This window comes from Schistocerca serialis, chromosome 8, assembly GCF_023864345.2.
Source record: "Schistocerca serialis cubense isolate TAMUIC-IGC-003099 chromosome 8, iqSchSeri2.2, whole genome shotgun sequence".
NCBI classification, from domain to species: domain Eukaryota; kingdom Metazoa; phylum Arthropoda; class Insecta; order Orthoptera; family Acrididae; genus Schistocerca; species Schistocerca serialis.
Window position 1 is genome coordinate 255,767,571 of NC_064645.1, and position 20,073 is coordinate 255,787,643.

The 20,073-nt window shown below is 41.4% G+C and overlaps 1 protein-coding gene across 1 annotated transcript in view; it reads right to left on the reverse strand.

The window, feature by feature from the left end:
• The window catches only part of LOC126416958 (vesicular glutamate transporter 1), a 185,428-nt gene that overhangs the window by 141,080 nt on the left and 24,275 nt on the right, over positions 1–20,073 (reverse strand). Inside the window, exons 3-4 of the mRNA XM_050084839.1 lie at positions 18,522–18,694; positions 16,650–16,714 (exon numbers count right to left, since the gene is read on the reverse strand). Coding sequence (XP_049940796.1) covers positions 16,650–16,714; positions 18,522–18,694 — 238 coding nt within the window. The remainder of the gene's footprint in view (positions 1–16,649; positions 16,715–18,521; positions 18,695–20,073) is intronic.

Consider the following 20,073-nt stretch of genomic DNA (forward strand, 5'->3'; position numbering starts at 1 on the left):
ATTTAGTGTTATTGTAGTTGCCACTCAGGTTCCTTTTGCGATGATTGAATTATAAATATTACTTAGGCTTGTTAATGTCCATAATGCCGGTTCTGAGTATAAGGCCTAAAACTATTGGGAGCTTATTTCGAAACATTTTCTCGTTCTCTTGCAATTTTTAATTCTGACGAAATTCCTTATGCAATGTCACATTTCTGATATATTGTCACTGTGGAATTTGTCAGGCGCTGTGGGTGTGATTATTCAGAGCAAGCTTTAATGTAAATGTTCTCGCTGTTATAATAAAATAATATTTTGTGCTCCAGCCTGTGGGCAGTCATATTACTATTGAATCTGGTATGTATTTTTAAGCTGTGCCCATTCGGCGGGTTGCTCTAACTGTAATTTTATTATATTATTAATTTTTGATATCATAGTTAGTATCTTCGAGGCCTGTTAATCACTTTTTGATTTTAATTAATTGTAATAGTTCTTGCAGTTGGCCTTGTGGAGAGGTAATAGTCTATTACTAAATATTTGTTGTTGGTCGGCCACTCAGAGAGGAAACATCTTCGTTAGCATTATCGATCAAGCTATAGAGCTAGTTTCTCTGTCGGCCAAAGAAGTAGCTAGAGATATTATTAGAATAGAGCACTGCTAATTCACCCTTGACAAAGGAAAAATCCGATGAAATCGGGGGACCAGTACGTCGCGCACTTAATATCGGGTACCGCAGACCACCAGTGCCGATATTTCCTAGGAGCGGAATTATGCGCCGCGTACTACGGGCCTCGACAGTGAAAAATAGTGAAAGTGTTTTCCGACAGCGCTCAATATATTGCGCGCCAGCGCTATGCGTCAGCCGTAACCGGCCAACTGCTTGACGACGAGTCTAATGCGTTTTATGCTGGATTCTAGTAAAGCAGTTGCTGCAAGTCAGGTGCATCTCATGTGAAGAATGTCTAAAATGTGTTGTAAAAAGTGCGTTTCAGCACCGAGGAAGTTAAAATGATAACTGATGCAGTGGCAAAAACACATTACTGCTTGACCCTCTGCATTTCCCTTACGTCTCGAGCAAATAATTCCTCTTCGTGCATTATATGCTTAGCTATCAGCAAATCCAGAAGCTTCCTTCTCTTTTCTCTCATGCGAACCGTCACTACTGCACAGGATATTAGCACTTCGCTTAAAGTAACAACAAGTTGATTAAGCTCTCTTCGCAGGTGGCGCATCTTCCTATTGTATATTACAATGCGACTAGCCCTAGGCACGGCAACCCAATACAAGTTGCAGGTTGCCTGTGTAGCAGCTAGCAGGGGTAGCAAATAATTTAATTTTTAATATTTTGTACCATTATTGACCGAATTAAAAAATTTAAATTGTTTTCATAATCTACTCACTAAGTGGCATAATCTCATGTTATAGGTTCAACACAGTAAGACAAGTATTACAATTAGCAACTGTGTGGGCGACTGGAGGCAGAGTAACGTCCAGCATTCAGGTACCTCCACTAAATTCATCCAGTGTTTCAGAACGAGAGCATTTAGCGACTACCAGTACCTCTAATACATAATTTCAAACCTTTGCAGATTCTCTCGCTGATAACCCCCCCACCGAACACACACAAAACGATGACAAGAAAAAAAGTTATTGTTTACTGCATGTCCGTTGTTCATGCAGTCGAACCCAGCATTAGGAATGACATTTTAATTTATTATGTCTTCACTTCTAACTCTATTCGCAGCACATTTTGTAACAATGCTACAAAACCACTAAATGTACCTGGAAAAATATATCATTGTACGATATGTAGTCCCGAAGATGCGACTTCTTCAACACTGAGGTGCGTGAATAACTTGCTTTTGTTTAAAACAGAGTGAAGGTTACCCAGACAACACTCATTCAGTGTTTAATAATCTGAGCACTCAGTGACTTACAACAGGTTTTAAACATAATTTCAAACCTCTTCGAAACTACTTCTCGCTTTCATCCTTAGCGTCAACACATTAACCTACTTGTAAAGTAATGAAAAATTTTGAAGCTATGTCATACAGGGCAGTTCGATTCTTTAAATAATCTGAGGTTTACAGGTGTGGACTGAGTAGTTAATGCGCTTGCGGTTCAATTGAGTCAGAAAACACAAATGCGGAATGTGTCTAAGTTCTGCGACTCTGCCGGCGTCGAACGACCTATCATGTTTGTGCTACGCAAACTTCTTGCTTAAAGCCAGATTTTACTAGGAGAAGCGATGTTGCACCACGTAGTACGTCATGCGCGGAGTGTCCTGCGTCGTCCACTCAGCAGGGACGAAAGACTAAAGTTGTTTTCCGACAGAATGTAATTCGTAGTGTACCAACGCCTTAGGTCAAGAGTGAGAGGCCTGCTGGTCCTAGACGAGACTAATGCATTGTTCAAAAAATGGTTCAAAATGGTTCAAATGGCTCTGAGCACTATGGGACTTAACATCTATGGTCATCAGTCCCCTAGACTTAGAACTACTTAAACCTAACTAACCTAAGGACATCACACACATCCATGCCCGAGGCAGGATTCGAACCTGCGACCGCAGCAGCAGCGCGGTTCCGGACTGAAGCGCCTAGAACCGCTTGGCCAAATGCATTATTACGCTGGGTTCTAGTAAATAAATGCGAAAGACGGTGGAAGAGCATCCTACAGCACACATGGAGAAGAAGGAATAGGCATTACAGTGTCTGCTACAAAAAATAAGTGTGCCACTTACAATGTACGGAAGCTAAAAGGAACAGTTTCTCAATTACTACATCGCATCGCACACTGAAATATGGATAACTGCCGTAACTTCTCGACGGAAGCCAAAAATGGCGTCTGTAGCAACGCTGACGCTCACTGTCCAGAAACAACTGAGTCTGAACCACTTTCACTCCAATCCCATTAAACAGTGGAACCACGTCTTTTATCCAGATGCCTCTGACCTAAAAGAGGAAGGAAAGCGATGCCCGTCTCAAATGTTTAAATGAGAACACAGACGAAAAACTTCACTTTAAAGCTGTCTGGAAGACCTGTCAATACCAACACCGTAAGAGGGTGGAATAGAATCATACTTCAAAAGCGTAGCTGCGACTGTGTATAATTTCTGCCAGATCCCATCTCGTAGACCAAGATACGAATTTTTCAGCACGTCAGAAAGACGGAGGCGTTCAACCAACAGTATCAATGCGGTTGTAGTTCACCAGCTGTGGATTACAATTAAAATTCATTTGTCGCCACAGCACTCGTCAACAACGTTCCCCAGATCCACCACTGGTACACGTACAACACATCCTACAATGAAGATAGTCAGACAAGTGGCATGGTCACTCAGGCACTTTCTTTTTCACTAATTGTCCTAATTGATGGGAGGAAGTGAAGTGAATTGAAGTGGAAGTGAAGTGGAAGTGAAACGTGGACGATAAATGTTTTAGACAAGAAGAGAATAGAAGCTTTCGAAATATGGTGCTATAGAAGAATGCAGAAGATTAGATGGGTAGATCACATAACTAATGAGGAAGTACTGAATAGAATTGGAGATGAGAGAAATTTGTGGCACAACTTGACTAGAAGAGGGGATCGGTTGGTAGGGCATATTCTGAGGCATCAAGGCGTCACCAATTTAGTATTGGAGGGCAGCGTGGAGGGTAAAAATCGCAGAGGGACACCAAGAGATGAATACACTAAACAGATTCAGAAGGATGTAGGTTGCAGAAGGTACTGGGAGATGAAGAAGCTTGCAGAGGATAGAACTCTCTGAACTGAAGACCACAACAACAACAACTATGGAGGGACTAATGCAACAAGTAATACGGAACAAGACAGTGCTTTGTGGAATTTTCCTTACTTTATTTGCTATATAAAATTCACTTTAATCTCTGAAAATTTGTTTGTGGTTGTATGTAGCCGATGTTTTTATTGTGTGTTGGAGGACTGTAAAATTTTATCTTTGAATTTCATGCAAATAAAACATAACAAGTAGAAGAAAACTGCTTTCACACAACTTACTTCGCAGGTAGCAGGTGTGACCTGAATAGTTAATGCTGTTGCAGTTTCATCTTCTGAGAAAACAGGAAAACATTAAGTATTTACTGTTTTGTCGCATGGTGAAAAATTCCTGCCCCTAGGAACATCGAGGCTCCTCCAGCACCAGATAGACTGGCCACATCTGACGTTAAGTGCTGGTGCACTACACATTGCGTTCTGCCGGAAGCACCTCTACTTTTCAGTGTCTTGGCATTCTCAAATAAGGAGACATGTGTTTAAATACAAAGTGACTGACAGTGGTAACTATCGCGTAGTTCATGTGTGGATGTAAATATGCTGGCGTAGTAATACGAGCACTGGGCATATATAGGGTGATACTGCTGCCCCTACCGGCAATGTCTTCAAATATCACAGGCAACATTTTCATATTGTGTCGCTCGTCATTGCCAAAGTATTAATGCTACAGGAAAAAAAGTGAACAGGGCCTCTATGTAGGAAGTTTAATCTAGTTACATTTTGTAGCAGGACACGTTTTTGCTAGAGGCCGCAGTTTTCGAATTATTCAAGAAAAACATATAATGCTGACCCTCAAACGCGTACTTCTTCAATAACACGAAAACTGTGACCTCCAGCATTAGCATATCCCAGTACAAAATTCAATAACATTACGTTTCCTACGAAAACTTCAGGTTCATTTTTTTCTGTGGAAGTAATAGTTTGCAGGTTGAGAGTGAGAGAATATGAAAATCTCTCATGACCTTTTTGAAGGTCTTGAGATTTGCATAAAACCGATCGGTAGGGACAGCTGCATCTCATCGTATATGGCTAAGGTTGTAAGTTATGACGACTTACTTTAGTGTGTACACGACAACAAGAGCAATTCAGATCAACAGGTTATGACGATGTATAACACCTGGTGTCTGATACAATTAATTAAGTAATAATTTTTTTTAGTCTGAAGATGACTCGTGAATGAGCTAAACTAGTAGTGAGTAGTGGATGACAGTGATCTTTATGTAGTGTTTTTAACCACATATTTGTTCATTATTTGCGCTGTCAAGGGGAGAAACTCAGTCAGGCGCCTCAGGTATTACGCGATGCAAAATTTTTGCTCCTCGGAAAAGGCGGGTATTCCTGCCGTGGTCGTGAGTGTAATTTCATGCGACGCCACGGAACTTCCGAGGGCGGACGATTAACTATCAGAGAGGTCGCAGTTCGTAGTAATTGACGGAAAGTCATTGAGTGAACCAGAAGTGATTTTTGGCATTCCCCAAGGTAGTGTTACAGGCTCTTTGCTGTTCCTTATCTATATTAACGATTTGGGAGACAATCTGAGCAGCCGTCTTCGGTTGTTTGCAGATGACGCTGTCGTTTATCGACTAATAAAGTCATCAGAAGATCAAAACAAACTGCAAAACGATTTAGAAAAGATATCTGAATGATGAGGTAACGGCCTTGTCACAGTGCTTACACCGGTTTCCGTGATATCACCGAAAATAAGCGCTGTCGAGCGTGGTCGGCACTTGGATGGGTGACCATCCAGGCCGCCATGTGCTGTTGCCATTTCTCGGGGTGCACTCAGCCTCGTGATACCAATTGGGGAGCTACTCGGCCGAATAGTAGCGGCTTCGGTCAAGAATACCATCCTACAACCGCGAGAGCGGTCCTCCACGGAGGATGACACGGCCGTGGGATGGTCACGGTAGGCCACTCGTGGCCTGAAGACGGAGTACTTTTATCTGAATGGTGCGAAAAGTGGCAGTTGACCCTAAATAACGAAAAGTGTAAGGCCATCCACAAGAGTGCTAAATGTAAGTAGTTAAACGTCGGTTACATGATAAAATCAGTCTAACCTAAAAGCCGTAAATTAATTAAATACCTAGGTATTATAATTACGAACAATTTAAATTGGAAGGAACACACAGAAAATGTTGTGGGGAAGGCTAACCAAAGACTGCGCTTTTTTTGGCAGGACACTTAGAAAATGTAACAGACCTACTAAGAAGACTGCCTACACTACGCTTGTCCGTCCTCTTTTAGAACACTACTGCGTGGTGTGGGATCCTTACCAGGTAGGACTGACGGAGTACATCGAAAAAGTTCAAAGAAAGGCAGCACGTTTTATATTATCGCGAAATATGGGAGAGAGTGTCACAGAAATGATACAGGATTTTTGTTGGACATCATTAAAAGCCGGCCGCGGTGGCCTTGCGGTTCTATGCGTTTCAGTCCGGAACCGCGAGACTGCTACGGTCGCAGGTTCGAATCCTGCCTCGGGCATGTATGTGTGTGATGTCTTTAAGTTGGTTAGGTTTAAGTAGTTCTAAGTTCTAGGGGACTGATGACCTAAGATGTTAAGTCCCATAGTGCTCAGAACCATTTGAACCATCATTAAAAGAAAGGCGTTTTTCGTTCAAAAATGGTTCAAATGGCTCTGAGCACTATGGGACTTGACTACTTTGGTCATCAGTCCCCTAGAACTTAGAACTACTTAAACATAACTAACCTAAGGACATCACACACATCCATGACCGAGGCAGGATTCGAACCTGCGATCGTAGCAGTCCCGCGGTTCCGGACTGCGCGCCTAGAACCGCTAGACCACCGCGGCCGGCGCGTTTTTCGTTGCGACGGATTCTTCTCATGAAATTCCAATAAGCAACTTTCTCCTCCGAATGCGAAAATATTTTGCTGATACGGACATACATAGGGAGGAACGATCACCACGATACAATGAAGGAAATCAGAGCTCGTAGGGAAAGATATAGGTGTTCATTCTTTCTGCGAGCTATACGAGATTGGAGTAATAGAGAATTGTGAAGATGGTCCGATGATCGCTCTGCCAGGCACTTAAATTTGATTTGCAGAGTATCCCTGTAGATGTAGATGCAGATGTAAAAAGGAACGTTTCTCAGCTTGGTGTGAAGTCTACGTTCATCGCTTCTGCACTTAACAGTGTGGCAACACGTTCTATTCGAAGCACTCCAACAAACAATGGCATACGAAGTTTACATTTCAGTGTGTCAGCGTGAACGGACTGGTTCGCGCGAACGACAACGCCCAGTGTATGTCAGCGAATCACCGCGCCGCGGCGCCACTCTCGGTCGCTTGTGATTGTGCTCTGAGCGCTGGAGAGGCCTGCGTGGGGTGAGCGATTTCGGGGGGGGGGGGGGGGGGGGGGGGTGTTTTCGGCGGAAGTGCTGCTCTCCGCTGCTCGAGCCCTCTGCCGGAGGCGCGTCGCTAGGAAACCGGCCGGCATCGCCAGTGGGAAGGAACGGGGCAGCGGGCAGGGGTGGAAGAAGAGGGTGGCGGCATTTGTAATTCTGATTCTATTCATCTGCAGCACTCCGGCCTCTGCCAAACGGACTCCACTTCCGGTTAAAAGGCAAAAAGCGTGCGATGAAAGGGAAATCCTTCTCCGACTTCTCTCTCCTCCCACAGATAGCCCGCGAGGAGGAGGGCGCGTGTATACATATCTATAAAAAATAGGGGTGGGGGTGGGGACTGGAAGAAAAGGGAAGGGAAGAACGGGGAGGGGGCTGGATAGCGACACAGAAAGCAATACTCAGAAAATTGGTATATGGATCGCGAACTGAACAATAGAGACTGTGAGGGCGGCAGAGTTTTATGAAGCAGAGGGAGAAAGCTTCCAGGCATAGGTGCAAAAATTGAAATCGATACTGACGCTAGAGCCGAAATATTACGAATGAAACAATCTAACATCGACGGGTGGAACTGGGATCACCAAAAATTGAAATCGATACTGACGCTAGAGCCGAAATATTACGAATGAAACAATCTAACATCGATGGGTGGAACTGGGATCACCAAATTTTTGAAGAAAAAAAAAGAACAACGGAAGTACAGTGACGACGAGAAAAGCACGTTTACGCCGAAAAGCGTAGAAAAACCGAGGCTACTACCGTGTGTAAGGAACTCTTACTCTGAATAATTAGCGCATTACTGTGTTTCTATAAGGGACGATCAAAGACTGCGAGGGTATATAAGCACAGACATGTGGGCAAGGGATTGTTGTGGCATTCGTGACTTTCCGACGTGCATGCGGTAAACGCGGAACCGTTAAATATGGCGACGTTATTGGCAAATGCGTCCAAAGAGGATCAACGTGCTGTTATTTTGTTCTTGGTTGCTGAAGGAGAAACACCAGTAGATACCCAGCGGAGATTGGAGAATGTGTATGGGGCAGCACGTCTCTCGAATATCACCGTTGTGGAATGCATCTGCTTCGTGATAACGCATGTCCGATGTCGAAAATGTAACGCTCAAGCTGAGCCGACTCAAGTGGGAGGCACACGTTCAATGGCCCTATGGCCTGATCTCTCTCCGTGCTATTATCACGCCAACGGTCCCTTAAGAAAGGCCTTGAAAGATCGACGATTCCTGTCCATCGAGAATGTGCAATGGGTGTAACGGACTTTTTCAAGCAGCAGGGCGCAGTTTTTTTTTAGCAAATAGGTATCTTCAACCTTTTGCGTCGATGGACTGATTGCCTAAATGCCCACGGCGATTTTGCCGTAGAAGAAACAGATTCTGGACTTTCAGCCATATAACGGAAACATTTTGATCGCCCCTTATACGTTGAAATACGTCTTTACGTCCTGACAAATTTCACCAATATTGATTAAATAAGTTGCAGCGATGAATAGACTACGAAGTGTCACGTGTAAAAACGAGTCTGATGCTGCAAATTTAGTTCTGAGCTAGCGATGGGCGGCTTCAAAAATCACTATTTTGAGTCCGCAAACGCCTAAATTCTTTGCTTTCCATTGATCAAAACATTTGAACATAAAATATCCCACGAGGTCGCGCTGGAACTCCATTGACTTTTCCTGCTAGTGGAACACCAGTTGCCTATGATAAACAGTTTGTCCATTTTCCACTGAGATTATCCATATTGACAATTCTACTGAAATCGTAAGGATGAAAAATTCTCGAAGTCTAGATCACAAAAACATTTTGTTGTGATTCCTAGTTTCAGTTACATATGAGTAATCTCCGTATCATAAAAACAGTCTTGATTTGTAAAGTTTCCACAGCGGCATAACACGTCGTCATAACATTTTGAGTGACGACATTCATACAGAATGTTGTTGTTGTATTCTCCAATCCTAAAACTGGTTTGATGCACCTCTACATGCTACTCTATCATGTGCAATCCTCTTCAAGTCCAAATAACTACTGCAATCTACATCCTTCTGAATCTGCTTACTGTATTCATCTCTTGGTCTCCCTCTACTATTTTTAGCCCTACAGTTCTCTCCAATACTAATTTAGTGACCCCTTGATGTCTCAGAATGTGCCCTATCGATCAATCCCTTCTTTTGGTGAAGTTGTGCCACAACTTTCTTCTCTCTCCGATTCTATTCAGTACCACTTCATTAGTTACGTGATCTACCCACATAAATTTCAACATTCTTCTGTACCACCACATTTCAGAAGCTTCTAATCTCTTTTTGTCTAAACTGTTTATCGCCCATGTTTCACTTCCATACATGGCTGTACTCCACACAAATACTTCCAGAAAAGGCTTCTTAACACTTGAATCTATGTTCGATATTAACAAAGTTCTCTTTTTCAGAAATAGCATTACAAGTCTACATTTTATATTCTCTGTGCCTCGGTCATCATCAGTTATTTTGCTGCCCAATTCACCACTTCACTATTAAGAGGCTTTCTTACCTCCTGTATTGTAAAGTTGTCTCACTGTCCCAAATGGTCATATCCTAATCCGAAAGTTGTGACTCCATACAAGTTTATCATCGACAGTCAATAATGGAATGCCAAGCGAGAAATTCTAATCGCTGCTTTTATGAAAGTCTCGAAGTAATGGGATGCTACCGTGTTTCTAATAAAAAAAAGGAATAAACAGTAGTTGGAGCCTGTCAAACAGTAATAACTGAATGTAAGTGCACAGATTAAAGTCATTACATATCGAGCACCAGTTCAAGTTCATAAAATAATCTCCGTACGAATTTAATGACAGTTCGAAGTCACACACTGGTGAATCCGCACACAAATGTTTCCCGTGCTACTTTAAGCGGGAACATACTCAGTCCACTGGACTTACATGGTGCCTGTTCAGAAGCGAGTCCCAGATTTTCTAGTAAATTGGTAATTTAGTTCAAGCGATAACCAGTAGATGACCCAACATTCTTTGTACAGCTGTGATATAAATGTTGAACCGTCAGTTCGTTTAGGCAGTCATTGCGTGTCTCACGCTTTCACGTTGGTGTTACACCTTTGATCTCCTGTATTGGGTTGATTTACCGTGCATTCTGCCGTGTTGTAAATTGGACTATTGACCTATTGACGGTTGAACATTTTTATCACCATTGGACAAAGAATGGTGAGTCATTTCTTGGTTATCGTAGATCACGTAAGGAATGAGGAAGTACTGAATAGAATTGGGGAGAAGAGGAATTTGTGGCACAACTTCTGTAGAAGAAGGGATCGGTTGGTAGGACATGTTGTGAGGCATCAAGGGATCGCCAATTTAGTATTGGAGGGCAGCGTGGTGGGTAAAAATCGTAGAGGGAGACCAAGAGATGAATACACTAAGCAGATTGAGAAGGATGTAGGTTGTAGTAGTTACTTGGAGAAGCTCGCACAAGGTAGAGTAGCGTGGAGTCCTGCATCAGATCAGCCTCTGAACTGAAGACCACAACAACAGCAATGTTAGAAATGGTAATTTTGTTTGTCTACTTATAGTTGTTGTGCCTCCTCCATTATCCAGTATGTCACTCACAGGCGAAAAGTCACTTACAATGTTTATTTTAGTAGTACGTTTTGATTACTAAAACAAAAAGTGAAAGTGGTGATTTGTGAGTGTGTGACATTGTGTGTAATGGAGGAGGCACAATACTTGTAAGTAGAAAAAAGTAAAATAAAGTTTCTAAGATTTGCAAAGAAAAGTACTACAACATTCGTTTTGCCGGATTTTCCGATTGCACTATAACCTCGAAATGACATCTATAGTGCAAGAGAGGTAGAAAATTGCACATGCGAACATCGTTAAAAATATTCATTTGAAAATGGCAATAATTACTCGAAGTGTGTTGTGCTACGTATGAAAAATAAGTAACCGGTGCCGTTTTTTATTATTTATATCATGTGATGCCCTTATTCTGCTCTGGAGGCTATGGTGGAAAGATCTGAACGATAGAATAATTTCGTGTGTGTCTGGGAGGGTGGTTTGCAGTTCTCGAAATCGCGAGTCACCCGGCAGCCGTTACTAAGGCACGATGAGAACTGAGGGGGCTGTGGGACGGTGCTCTGATTTCTGAAGTGATACGAGTACGAAGTCGATTGTGAGTGATCATCAGTGATAAATTTACCTGTTTTCCGATTTTTTAATGTTTTATTTTTATTTATGGTTTTATTTTTTACTGGACGTAGCGTTTGATAACGATGAGGTGATCTTACAGAAGTGGAAACTTGTGTGTGTGAGTGTCTCTCGCCCTTTTAACTTCATTACACTGTTATACAGTTTTGGTTACGGAGGAAGTACTACTACAAACCAACTGGAGACGTTGTAGCAATTGTTTGTGGTGCTGATTTCCCAATTCGGTTGTCGAATTCTGCGTCGTGGGCTAAAGCGAGGCTGATGACCTTCGTTTACAGTGATGGTACATGTGTAGCGGGAAATAGAATAAATTCGGCTCCACCAATAAACGTCGAAGGGTACGGAACAATACGTCTCATAATTTGTCTCGTGCACTGCACGGCGCTTGTGGACGAGGAGCTGCGCGAATTTTGTGGCGTCCCAGCGAGGACTTCCACACTCCACAATACTGCGAAGACTGAAAGGGAGAATGTGCCAACCCAGACATTTTTCCTCGTGGAGAGCAATGTGGTTAATGAGATGCAGTATCAGTTTTATGGCAGAAGCAGAACTTATGGGATGCCTTATTGGATTAAGGTATATGGAGTTGATGATGCTGACGATGATGATGATGATGGCCGGCCGGTGTGGCCGAGCGGTTCTAGGCGCTACAGTCTGGAACCGCGCGACCGCTACGGTCGCTGGTTCGAATCCTGCCTCGAGCATGGATGTGTGTGATGTCCTTAGGTTAGTTAGGTTTAAGTAGTTCTATGTTCTAGGGGACTTATGGCCTCAGCAGTTAAGTCCCATAGTGCTCAGAGCCATTTGAACCATTTGATGATGATGAAGATGATGTTTGGTTTGTGGGGCGGTCAACTGTGCAGTCATCAGCGCCTGTACAAAGTGCAAATTTTTTCACAGTCCGGTTTTCTACACAATCAAATCAAGCTACTGCCACGAATGACTATGATGAAATGATGAGAACAACGCAAACATCCAGTCCCCGGGAAGAGAAAATACCCAACCCGGTCGGGAATCGAACCCGGGACCCCGTGTTCCAGAGGCAGCAACACTAGCCACTAGAAAACGATCTGCGGACGCATATGGAGTTGTACTCCATATTTGCTGAGTTTTGAGTTATAGCGTATGAACATAAGCTACTTCAAAACACCATCGCAATGAGGATCTATTAAAAACGTTTTTGATGCGATTTGTTGTAATAAAAAGGCGGTAAACTGCATACCGGTAATTAAAGTCTTCTCGTATTTGATGCTTTTGGTATTATTGCTTTCGTGATAGGTATGTAAGTCTCCATTTCATTATTACAGCACACTAAAGATTTAGCAAAAGTGCGTAGCTTTCGGTACAGTTTGTGACAGTTAAACTTCAAATAATAACTCCACTGCTTACGGCGTTCAGACATTTGAGTACACTGTATACCATAACTAAGACCCTCTCAGCATGCTGAAACTGGAGCGTTATTGGTAGAGTCGTGAACTGTGGACGTTAAGGTAGCAGGCTCGTGTCCCGCTATCTGTATTTTTTTTTCACCTTATGTTTTCTAAAAGATTATGAGTGTTTCTTATTAATTTAGCAGGAGTGTGAACTGCAGCACTTGGTGTTATTTAATATAAATAAGAGCGCTCTCCGTCATAAACAGTGTTTATTCAATTTTGTGAATGTTCCAGGGAACATGGATGGACGAACTGCAAGACTGCAGTTTATACTTCTGGCTGATTCCCTCGCATTTCTGTACTGTTTATACTACAAAGATAGCAACGTGGTTATTATGTGGTAATGGGAATAAATGTGTGTCTTAACAGAAACAATCTAGGAAGAGCAGTGTTTATACAGGTTGAATCCGTAGTGATGATACAAGCTTTCAGGGATTTTGGGGAAGAGTAGGTGTATTATTTTGAGGTAAGACACGCTAGACCGGAAACGACGGAGTAGAAAGGTATAAGCGAAAATTTATTCAAGTTCTGCCTTAGCTTCGTGGAGCGCTCAAACTAAGGGCCCCAACTTCTGAACTCCCATCAAGACTTGCGGAATTCCCTCCACAGTGCTCTGACAGTTTCCCCTATTGATGGCGCGCGTAACTTTATTCCATAGAGATCGAAAATCCTAAGTGTACGGTACAGTAACAATGAATTACATTTATCTACACAAGTTTCACAAACTGCTACATTTACAACAGCTGTTCGAAACGGGGTTCGCCAGCAGCAATGCCGACATGGTTTCGCCGCACAATTTTTGGTACTCGTTGTAATATCCCCAGTGTACACTGACCAGTGTCGCAGGCAGCGAGAATTCTTGACGGCCATCTCTGCCTATCCATTTATTGAGGGATGTCTGATCCTCGTGCTCAGGACTCTTCAGTGACCAGAGTTAGTTTTGCATGTCATACTTTCTCTTCCCTATCCCCACCCACATACCTTCTAGTTCCACACTTTTTCCACGCAGTAAGACGTTAGCGTTCCAAGTTTGCCTAAAATTCAATCAAGTGTATCAGAGTTATGAGTTACATGCAGTCCTCGTTCATACTTCCACACCACTTTTTAAAGGTGAGCAAGCAATCCGAAAAAACAGAGAGTACAAAATTTCTCGGTATGTGGATACAATGAAATAAAATGAGATAAACATATAGACTACACGAACAGGAAACTGAGCAAAATAGGTTTGGTAATAAGGTTATTAAGAAACCTATACCATTTTATAATCTCAGGACCATGTATTTGACGTATATTTTTACAATACGATGTAGTATTTTGGGGAAATATGGAGCAAGTCTGAGATGATTCAGATTACAGGAGATGGTTTTTAGACTATTGGAAGGGACAGATTGAAGATCATCAAGCAGGCCACTATTTAAGAAAAGTGTAATACTACCACTTTCATTGCTATACATGATAGAAAGAGTAATTGTTAAAAAAATAAAGTTAAACAGTACAGTCCATGGATCGCCAGTAATGAATCTTTACACAGCTACCACACACGACACATAAATAATGTACAATACAAACAACAAATACAGCACTGTTGCACAAAAGTAGATCCTATCCCGGCATCAAATTGTATAATGCATTACCGAAATCCATGAAAATACTAACTGACAGAAACAATTTTTACTCAACATTTCCTAAAGCATTGCTTCTATACATTAAGAGAGCATTTGGAAAAAGAAATCTGCAGTACCAACTAATACTGTTTTTGTAAAGCATATAGACTAACAAAATATAGTGTAATATTAACTTTTGCTAAACCGATGTGTGTAAATATTTCAAGGCATGTGTATAGTAATTCAGAAATGGTCCATATCTTTCGTATACTGTGCTATCCTACATTCAGAAGACCAACAATTAAAAAAATAGGTCGTTCTAAAACTGTGGAATCGGCACTGAAATAGTTCATTCTCGGGTATTTGTACGACATTCCCTTCTCCCTCTCTTACCTGTCCCTTCAGCTCAATAGAAACTGAGACGTAGCAATTTGGAAACTCTCTATCTGTTATATCTTCTACTCCAATCAATAGCCAACTCCTTCCCGACTTTTTATTCTATTTTAATGTAGTTGTGCATGAAATATGTAATATTTTCATGGATATTTCAACGTGTCATTTATGCGAAGTTCAACTTAAATTTATTATTCACTTGGTTGAACTGAAATTGCTGATTTCAGCGACGCAATTAATTTTAGTCGAACCTTGATTGATTAAAAGTAGATGAAATTAATTAACTTACGAGATGAATGACACTGAAACTTAAGACATCCATATTTCGCCATTGCCAATTTTGCTTATGTGTTAGATTCCGAAATTTGATACTGTACTTCCGTTCCAACATTTTTCCCAGTGGAATGACACCCCTCATTAATTGATTAAGCTACTAATTAAGAATATAGGTAAATTAACATCATATAAAATAATTTTCGAGGTGGATGTCACACTCGTATATTGGGTATTTCCTACAAGGGACCATAAGAAGGTTTTAAAGGCTTTTATAATTTACTGACCTTCAACATTTTTCATAAACCATGTCAAGTCTTATAGTCCATTCAAAGCAGCAAGATCTAACCTAATCGATTATCAAAACATCACTTAGTTTCTGAGATTGATTAATATTTGTATGTCAGTCCTTAAATACCTAATCCCACCACAAAATCTCCAGTCTTCGGAGTCCAGTCCTAACGTTGACATGCCGTGTCAAAGTAAGCACCGAAAAATAACCATATAACATCTATGTCTAATTTACTGTTAAGAGCCCACAGGCAACTACTGTGTTGCTTAAACTTAAATCGTGACAATCCCGGTGCGCTGTCGAATACATATCTCCTTCTCGGATCGAGTAAAGAAACTGAGCTTGGATCATATCTTTTCCACTCACTTGTAAAAAACAGCGATCGTCAAGTAAGCGCGTCACATCTATGCATCTTAAAATCTCAGGCGCTACAGTAATCGCGCAACGTCCAAGCGTAATTGTGCCACAAATCTACTGAATGGATATTTTGATTATGTTGTCATCTTCCTACGTGAGCATTAAGTGTGCACTGTGTTTTTTTCGATGATGTATTGCCACTGTGTGAAGTTTTCAAATTGGAAATTTTTGGTAAATTCTACGGGACCAAACTGCTGAGGTCATCGGTCCTGAGGCTAACACACTACTTAATCTAACTCAAACGAACTTACGCTAAGGAGAACACACACACCCATGCCCAAGGTAGCACTTGAACCTCCGACGGGGGGAGCCGCGCGAACCGTAGCAAGGCGCCGAAGACCGCACGGTTACCCCGCGCGGCTATCGAGTTTTCACTGTGACGTTTAACGAACGGTGTGTCACTGAATTACGTATTACTGGATTATCATCGTATGGAAGAAGGAATCGGTGCGATTCTCTTTACCTAAGAAAACTGTGCACTGTGCATCTGGAACTGACCATGAAAATATTCAAAGCGCAAATGAAGTAGGAAGGAGCCATTTAAATTTAACTATTGTGTGGCGCACGTCATTTGGTATTATCCTTTCAGAAATCAGTTAACAACTATTTATTTCCTGCTGTCAAGATACGAGACTTGAAGAAATGTGGAAACGAGTGCTGTTCAGACCAGGAAAACGTCGCAGTAAGTCTTACTCCAACATTATATTTCTCAATGTAATACGTCAAAGAGAGATAGATAGATAGATAGATAGATAGAGAGAGAGAGAGAGAGAGAGAGAGTTAGCATTATTTTATTAGAATTTGAGCTAATGTATGCGTTAGTTAAATAGGCTTTTATTCAGAAATGGAATAAGATTGTATTCAGAAGAAACTACGAGTATAAAAGTGACGTAATAACTCACCCCGTGTATTTTTTTCAGTTTTGCCATTCCCATGTTACATCTCATGCCGAAGGAGATGATAAAACCTGTACACATAAAGAGGTCAAAGCTAATAAAGGTAACACTAAAATAATACATACAAACAACAATAAAGGTAACACTAAAGTAATACATACAAGCCACAACACATGCAAAGATGAGTAATCTTAAAAACAGCCGACAGTATTGTCCAACTTGTTGCTGAAAGCATCCACCGCTATTATAGAGATGGGCAGCCAACCTCATTCACATACATAAACTTTAAACACAAGAGAATACTGTATTCTTAAGTATGGGTTGTTTACGTAGCCACATGATCTGGTTCCCTGCCTAAAGCATCACATATAATCTACATTTAGTTATTAGCATATACGATCCATTGTCAACTTTCCGGAAGATAGTTTCTTGAATGAGGAAATACCACAAATACAGTCCAGGAGTGTCTTCTCTAGAACACAAATCATGATTCTAATTGGGACACTCTGCACATCTGTACCACAGTTCTTTACCTTTCCTTATCATTATCACAACAGCTGGTAACATAAGATATCTTCAATAATTTTGGTGTTTCCTCCTTCTTACTGGTTTCCGTTTGCTTCTTTTCTGGCTGTTCGGTAAAGCACCCAAGTACAGCTTCCCCATTTTTGTTCTTCAACCCAGTCTGTTGTTACTTTTCATTACCTGGTTTATTATTCATTTCTGCTTCTTCCGATTTCTTTTTCGCGGAAGTGTACTCGTCTATCAGTCACGTTTACCCCCGTCTGCCATTACAAAATAATACGATCAAATACTGTACGTTAAACGTATTTAGAAAGCAAGTGCTTGCAATGATACAATGAATTACAGGCCCTAATAATATATTAGGATAAAAGTAAATCAGTAATAACTACAAGATTACCCACTTCTGTCTGCTGAAAATAACAAGAAACTGACGTGTTTTATTTTTCCTCGCCCTAACGCGTTCCATAGCTCAAATCGCGCATATCCTCTTGTTCCAGCTTGTTACTTATAGGAGTCAGAAGAACGCAAAAGTTGTCAGGCCACGTCATGTTATCGCAAGCTTTGAATACTGAATACGTTTAGTTACAAGCTTTCTAAAACTGTCAAAATTTCCCTTAACCTCCTCAGCCATTATGTAGCATATTGGCTACATTCAATGTTTATTCTTTCCTAGCACAACGAATAAACTAAACTCGCTGTGTCTGACTGTAGCACACACTTCCCACCAAGTGATTTCAGGGATCCACTTGTCTTGGTTTCTGGATGTTCCCATTAGCTGGAAGCATCTGCTTGAAGGAGTCTGTTTATCGCAGTCTCAGCACGTCTTCGAGAAAATGAAGTTTCTCTTTGTTTTCTAGTAATTTTTGACTTGAATTGTGTTCAGAACACGCTACAAGTTTCTAATGAACCTTACGCTATCGAATAAATGATTTTTATTCTATGAGAACGATTGTTTTTGTGTAATAGTGGGAGTACATTCGGCAACGATCTATATTTTTACATTGCTGTGTCTGTGCCTTCGTAAGTTTTAGGTGTTCATTACTGAGTTTTCTATTTTACATAATTGAGTTCTTGTATAACACAAATGTTATTCACTTTTATCATTTTCTAGAATTTTGGTGAATCACTCAAATTCTTAACACTTAGTACTTTAAACTTATTTTGTCCCAGAACTATACATTTACCACCAATACAAACTTTTGATTCATGAAATCTAAGCTAAGGACTGAGGAGGTTAGGTCAATTTTACCTTGCAGAAGACTCTTTTAGAAATGAGTAGCATTGCTTGTAGGCGCTGCAGAGTTGTCGGAGAGCCGCAGCCGGCAAGAGCATTTGGCTGGCGAGGCAACTCACCTATGCAGGTGAGCAGGGCGATGGTGTAGCGCTTGGTGAGGCAGGGACACTCTGGCCGGATGTACTTGTCGATGTGTCGCAGGGGCGGCCGCTCCGGGCTGGGCAGCGACTCGGGGGTCCCGGCGTCGAAGTCCCCCGGGCCGACGCCCTTCTCGTCCTCCGATTTGCTGTACCTGTCGCAAGGCCTCAGGTTACGACACAAAAGCAAAACCAGTGCGACGCCAGAGGTCAGTATCCGACACAGTGAAGAGTCCCTCGCGTCGGCGATATCGTGCTGGATAAACTTTCACAGCCGGAACCGTCACACAATAAAATATTCAGAGCTATTTAATTATTTACATGTCAGGTACCTTGCGACTAGGCGAGCTGAAACTAGCTGATCATGGAGTGAGTCAGTATATCAATTAGAGACTGCTGGTTAGAGAATATCTGAACAAAAGAATTGAAAATTTAAGAAAGTTAAAAAAAAAAAAAAATAATAAATGCGTGAGCGAATGCACGAATTTGTAATAGGTTACAGAGAACAGTTCTGAAGTACTGCGAGGAGTGTTTTCACAGAACAGAAGGAGTGTGTCCTCATCTACGCATTTATGAATGTCCGATTCGCATCTTGGCTCTCTAGTGGATATATCCTCCGCAGATGGTGGTGGAACGATCGGTTAAAAAAAATCATTTGACTACGGCGCAATAGCCAGAAATGTTTTAGTAAGAGTGCCATAAAGCCCTGAGGCTTGAAAAAAAAAGCAGGGCAATAGATGAAGAATCTTTGCAATATCCCTCTTGGTTCCTATGCACAGGATTTTATGTATCGTATTTACAAGTATACATTATACCTTATTATGACGCTTTTGACATCAGGCATCACCAAGAGTGGCTCGTCAAATACAATACTGAACATACAGTTGTAAGTACCACTTACTGCTGTATATTCAGTATTGTATTTGACGAGGTATATCGAATTTATCATGTCTGACAGTGAAATGCGTTATAAGAAGAATTAATAAACTTATGTGATCTAGACAATTTTGTGGCTAGTCGTCAAGAGAACATTCTGTTCATGTTTCTATCGTTTTGTTAAACTCATTACGTAGAGACAATACCATTGGCCCTATCTGCGAACAATTTCCTTTCAGAGAGAAACCAGCCCACGTACAAAAAAGGGGAAAACAGCAGCATGCATTGTAGTGTGGTTTTAGAAAAAAAAGCGCATCCAAAATGTACTATGCTTATATTCGAATGAAGGAAAATACGGTCACGAATATGGAGAGAGTAAGATCTGAAACAGGGCCTACTAACTCGGCACAGAAGAATCGAGAATACTCCAGTTAATAAGGAACAATTTGTGGCAACATGCTGGTGCACTTCTGTTTATCGATGCTGAACCGTGTCCATAACGTTGTGTCATCAAACCCGATCAACTCGGTAGCCGTAGACGAGCAGTTCTGATGCACGTGTTCTTGTGCTACGTGTCACGAAAAACACTACTATGTCATTTCCACAGGAATTTAATATTTATGTCTTTACTGTTTGCGGTAATGTAAAATGACATACT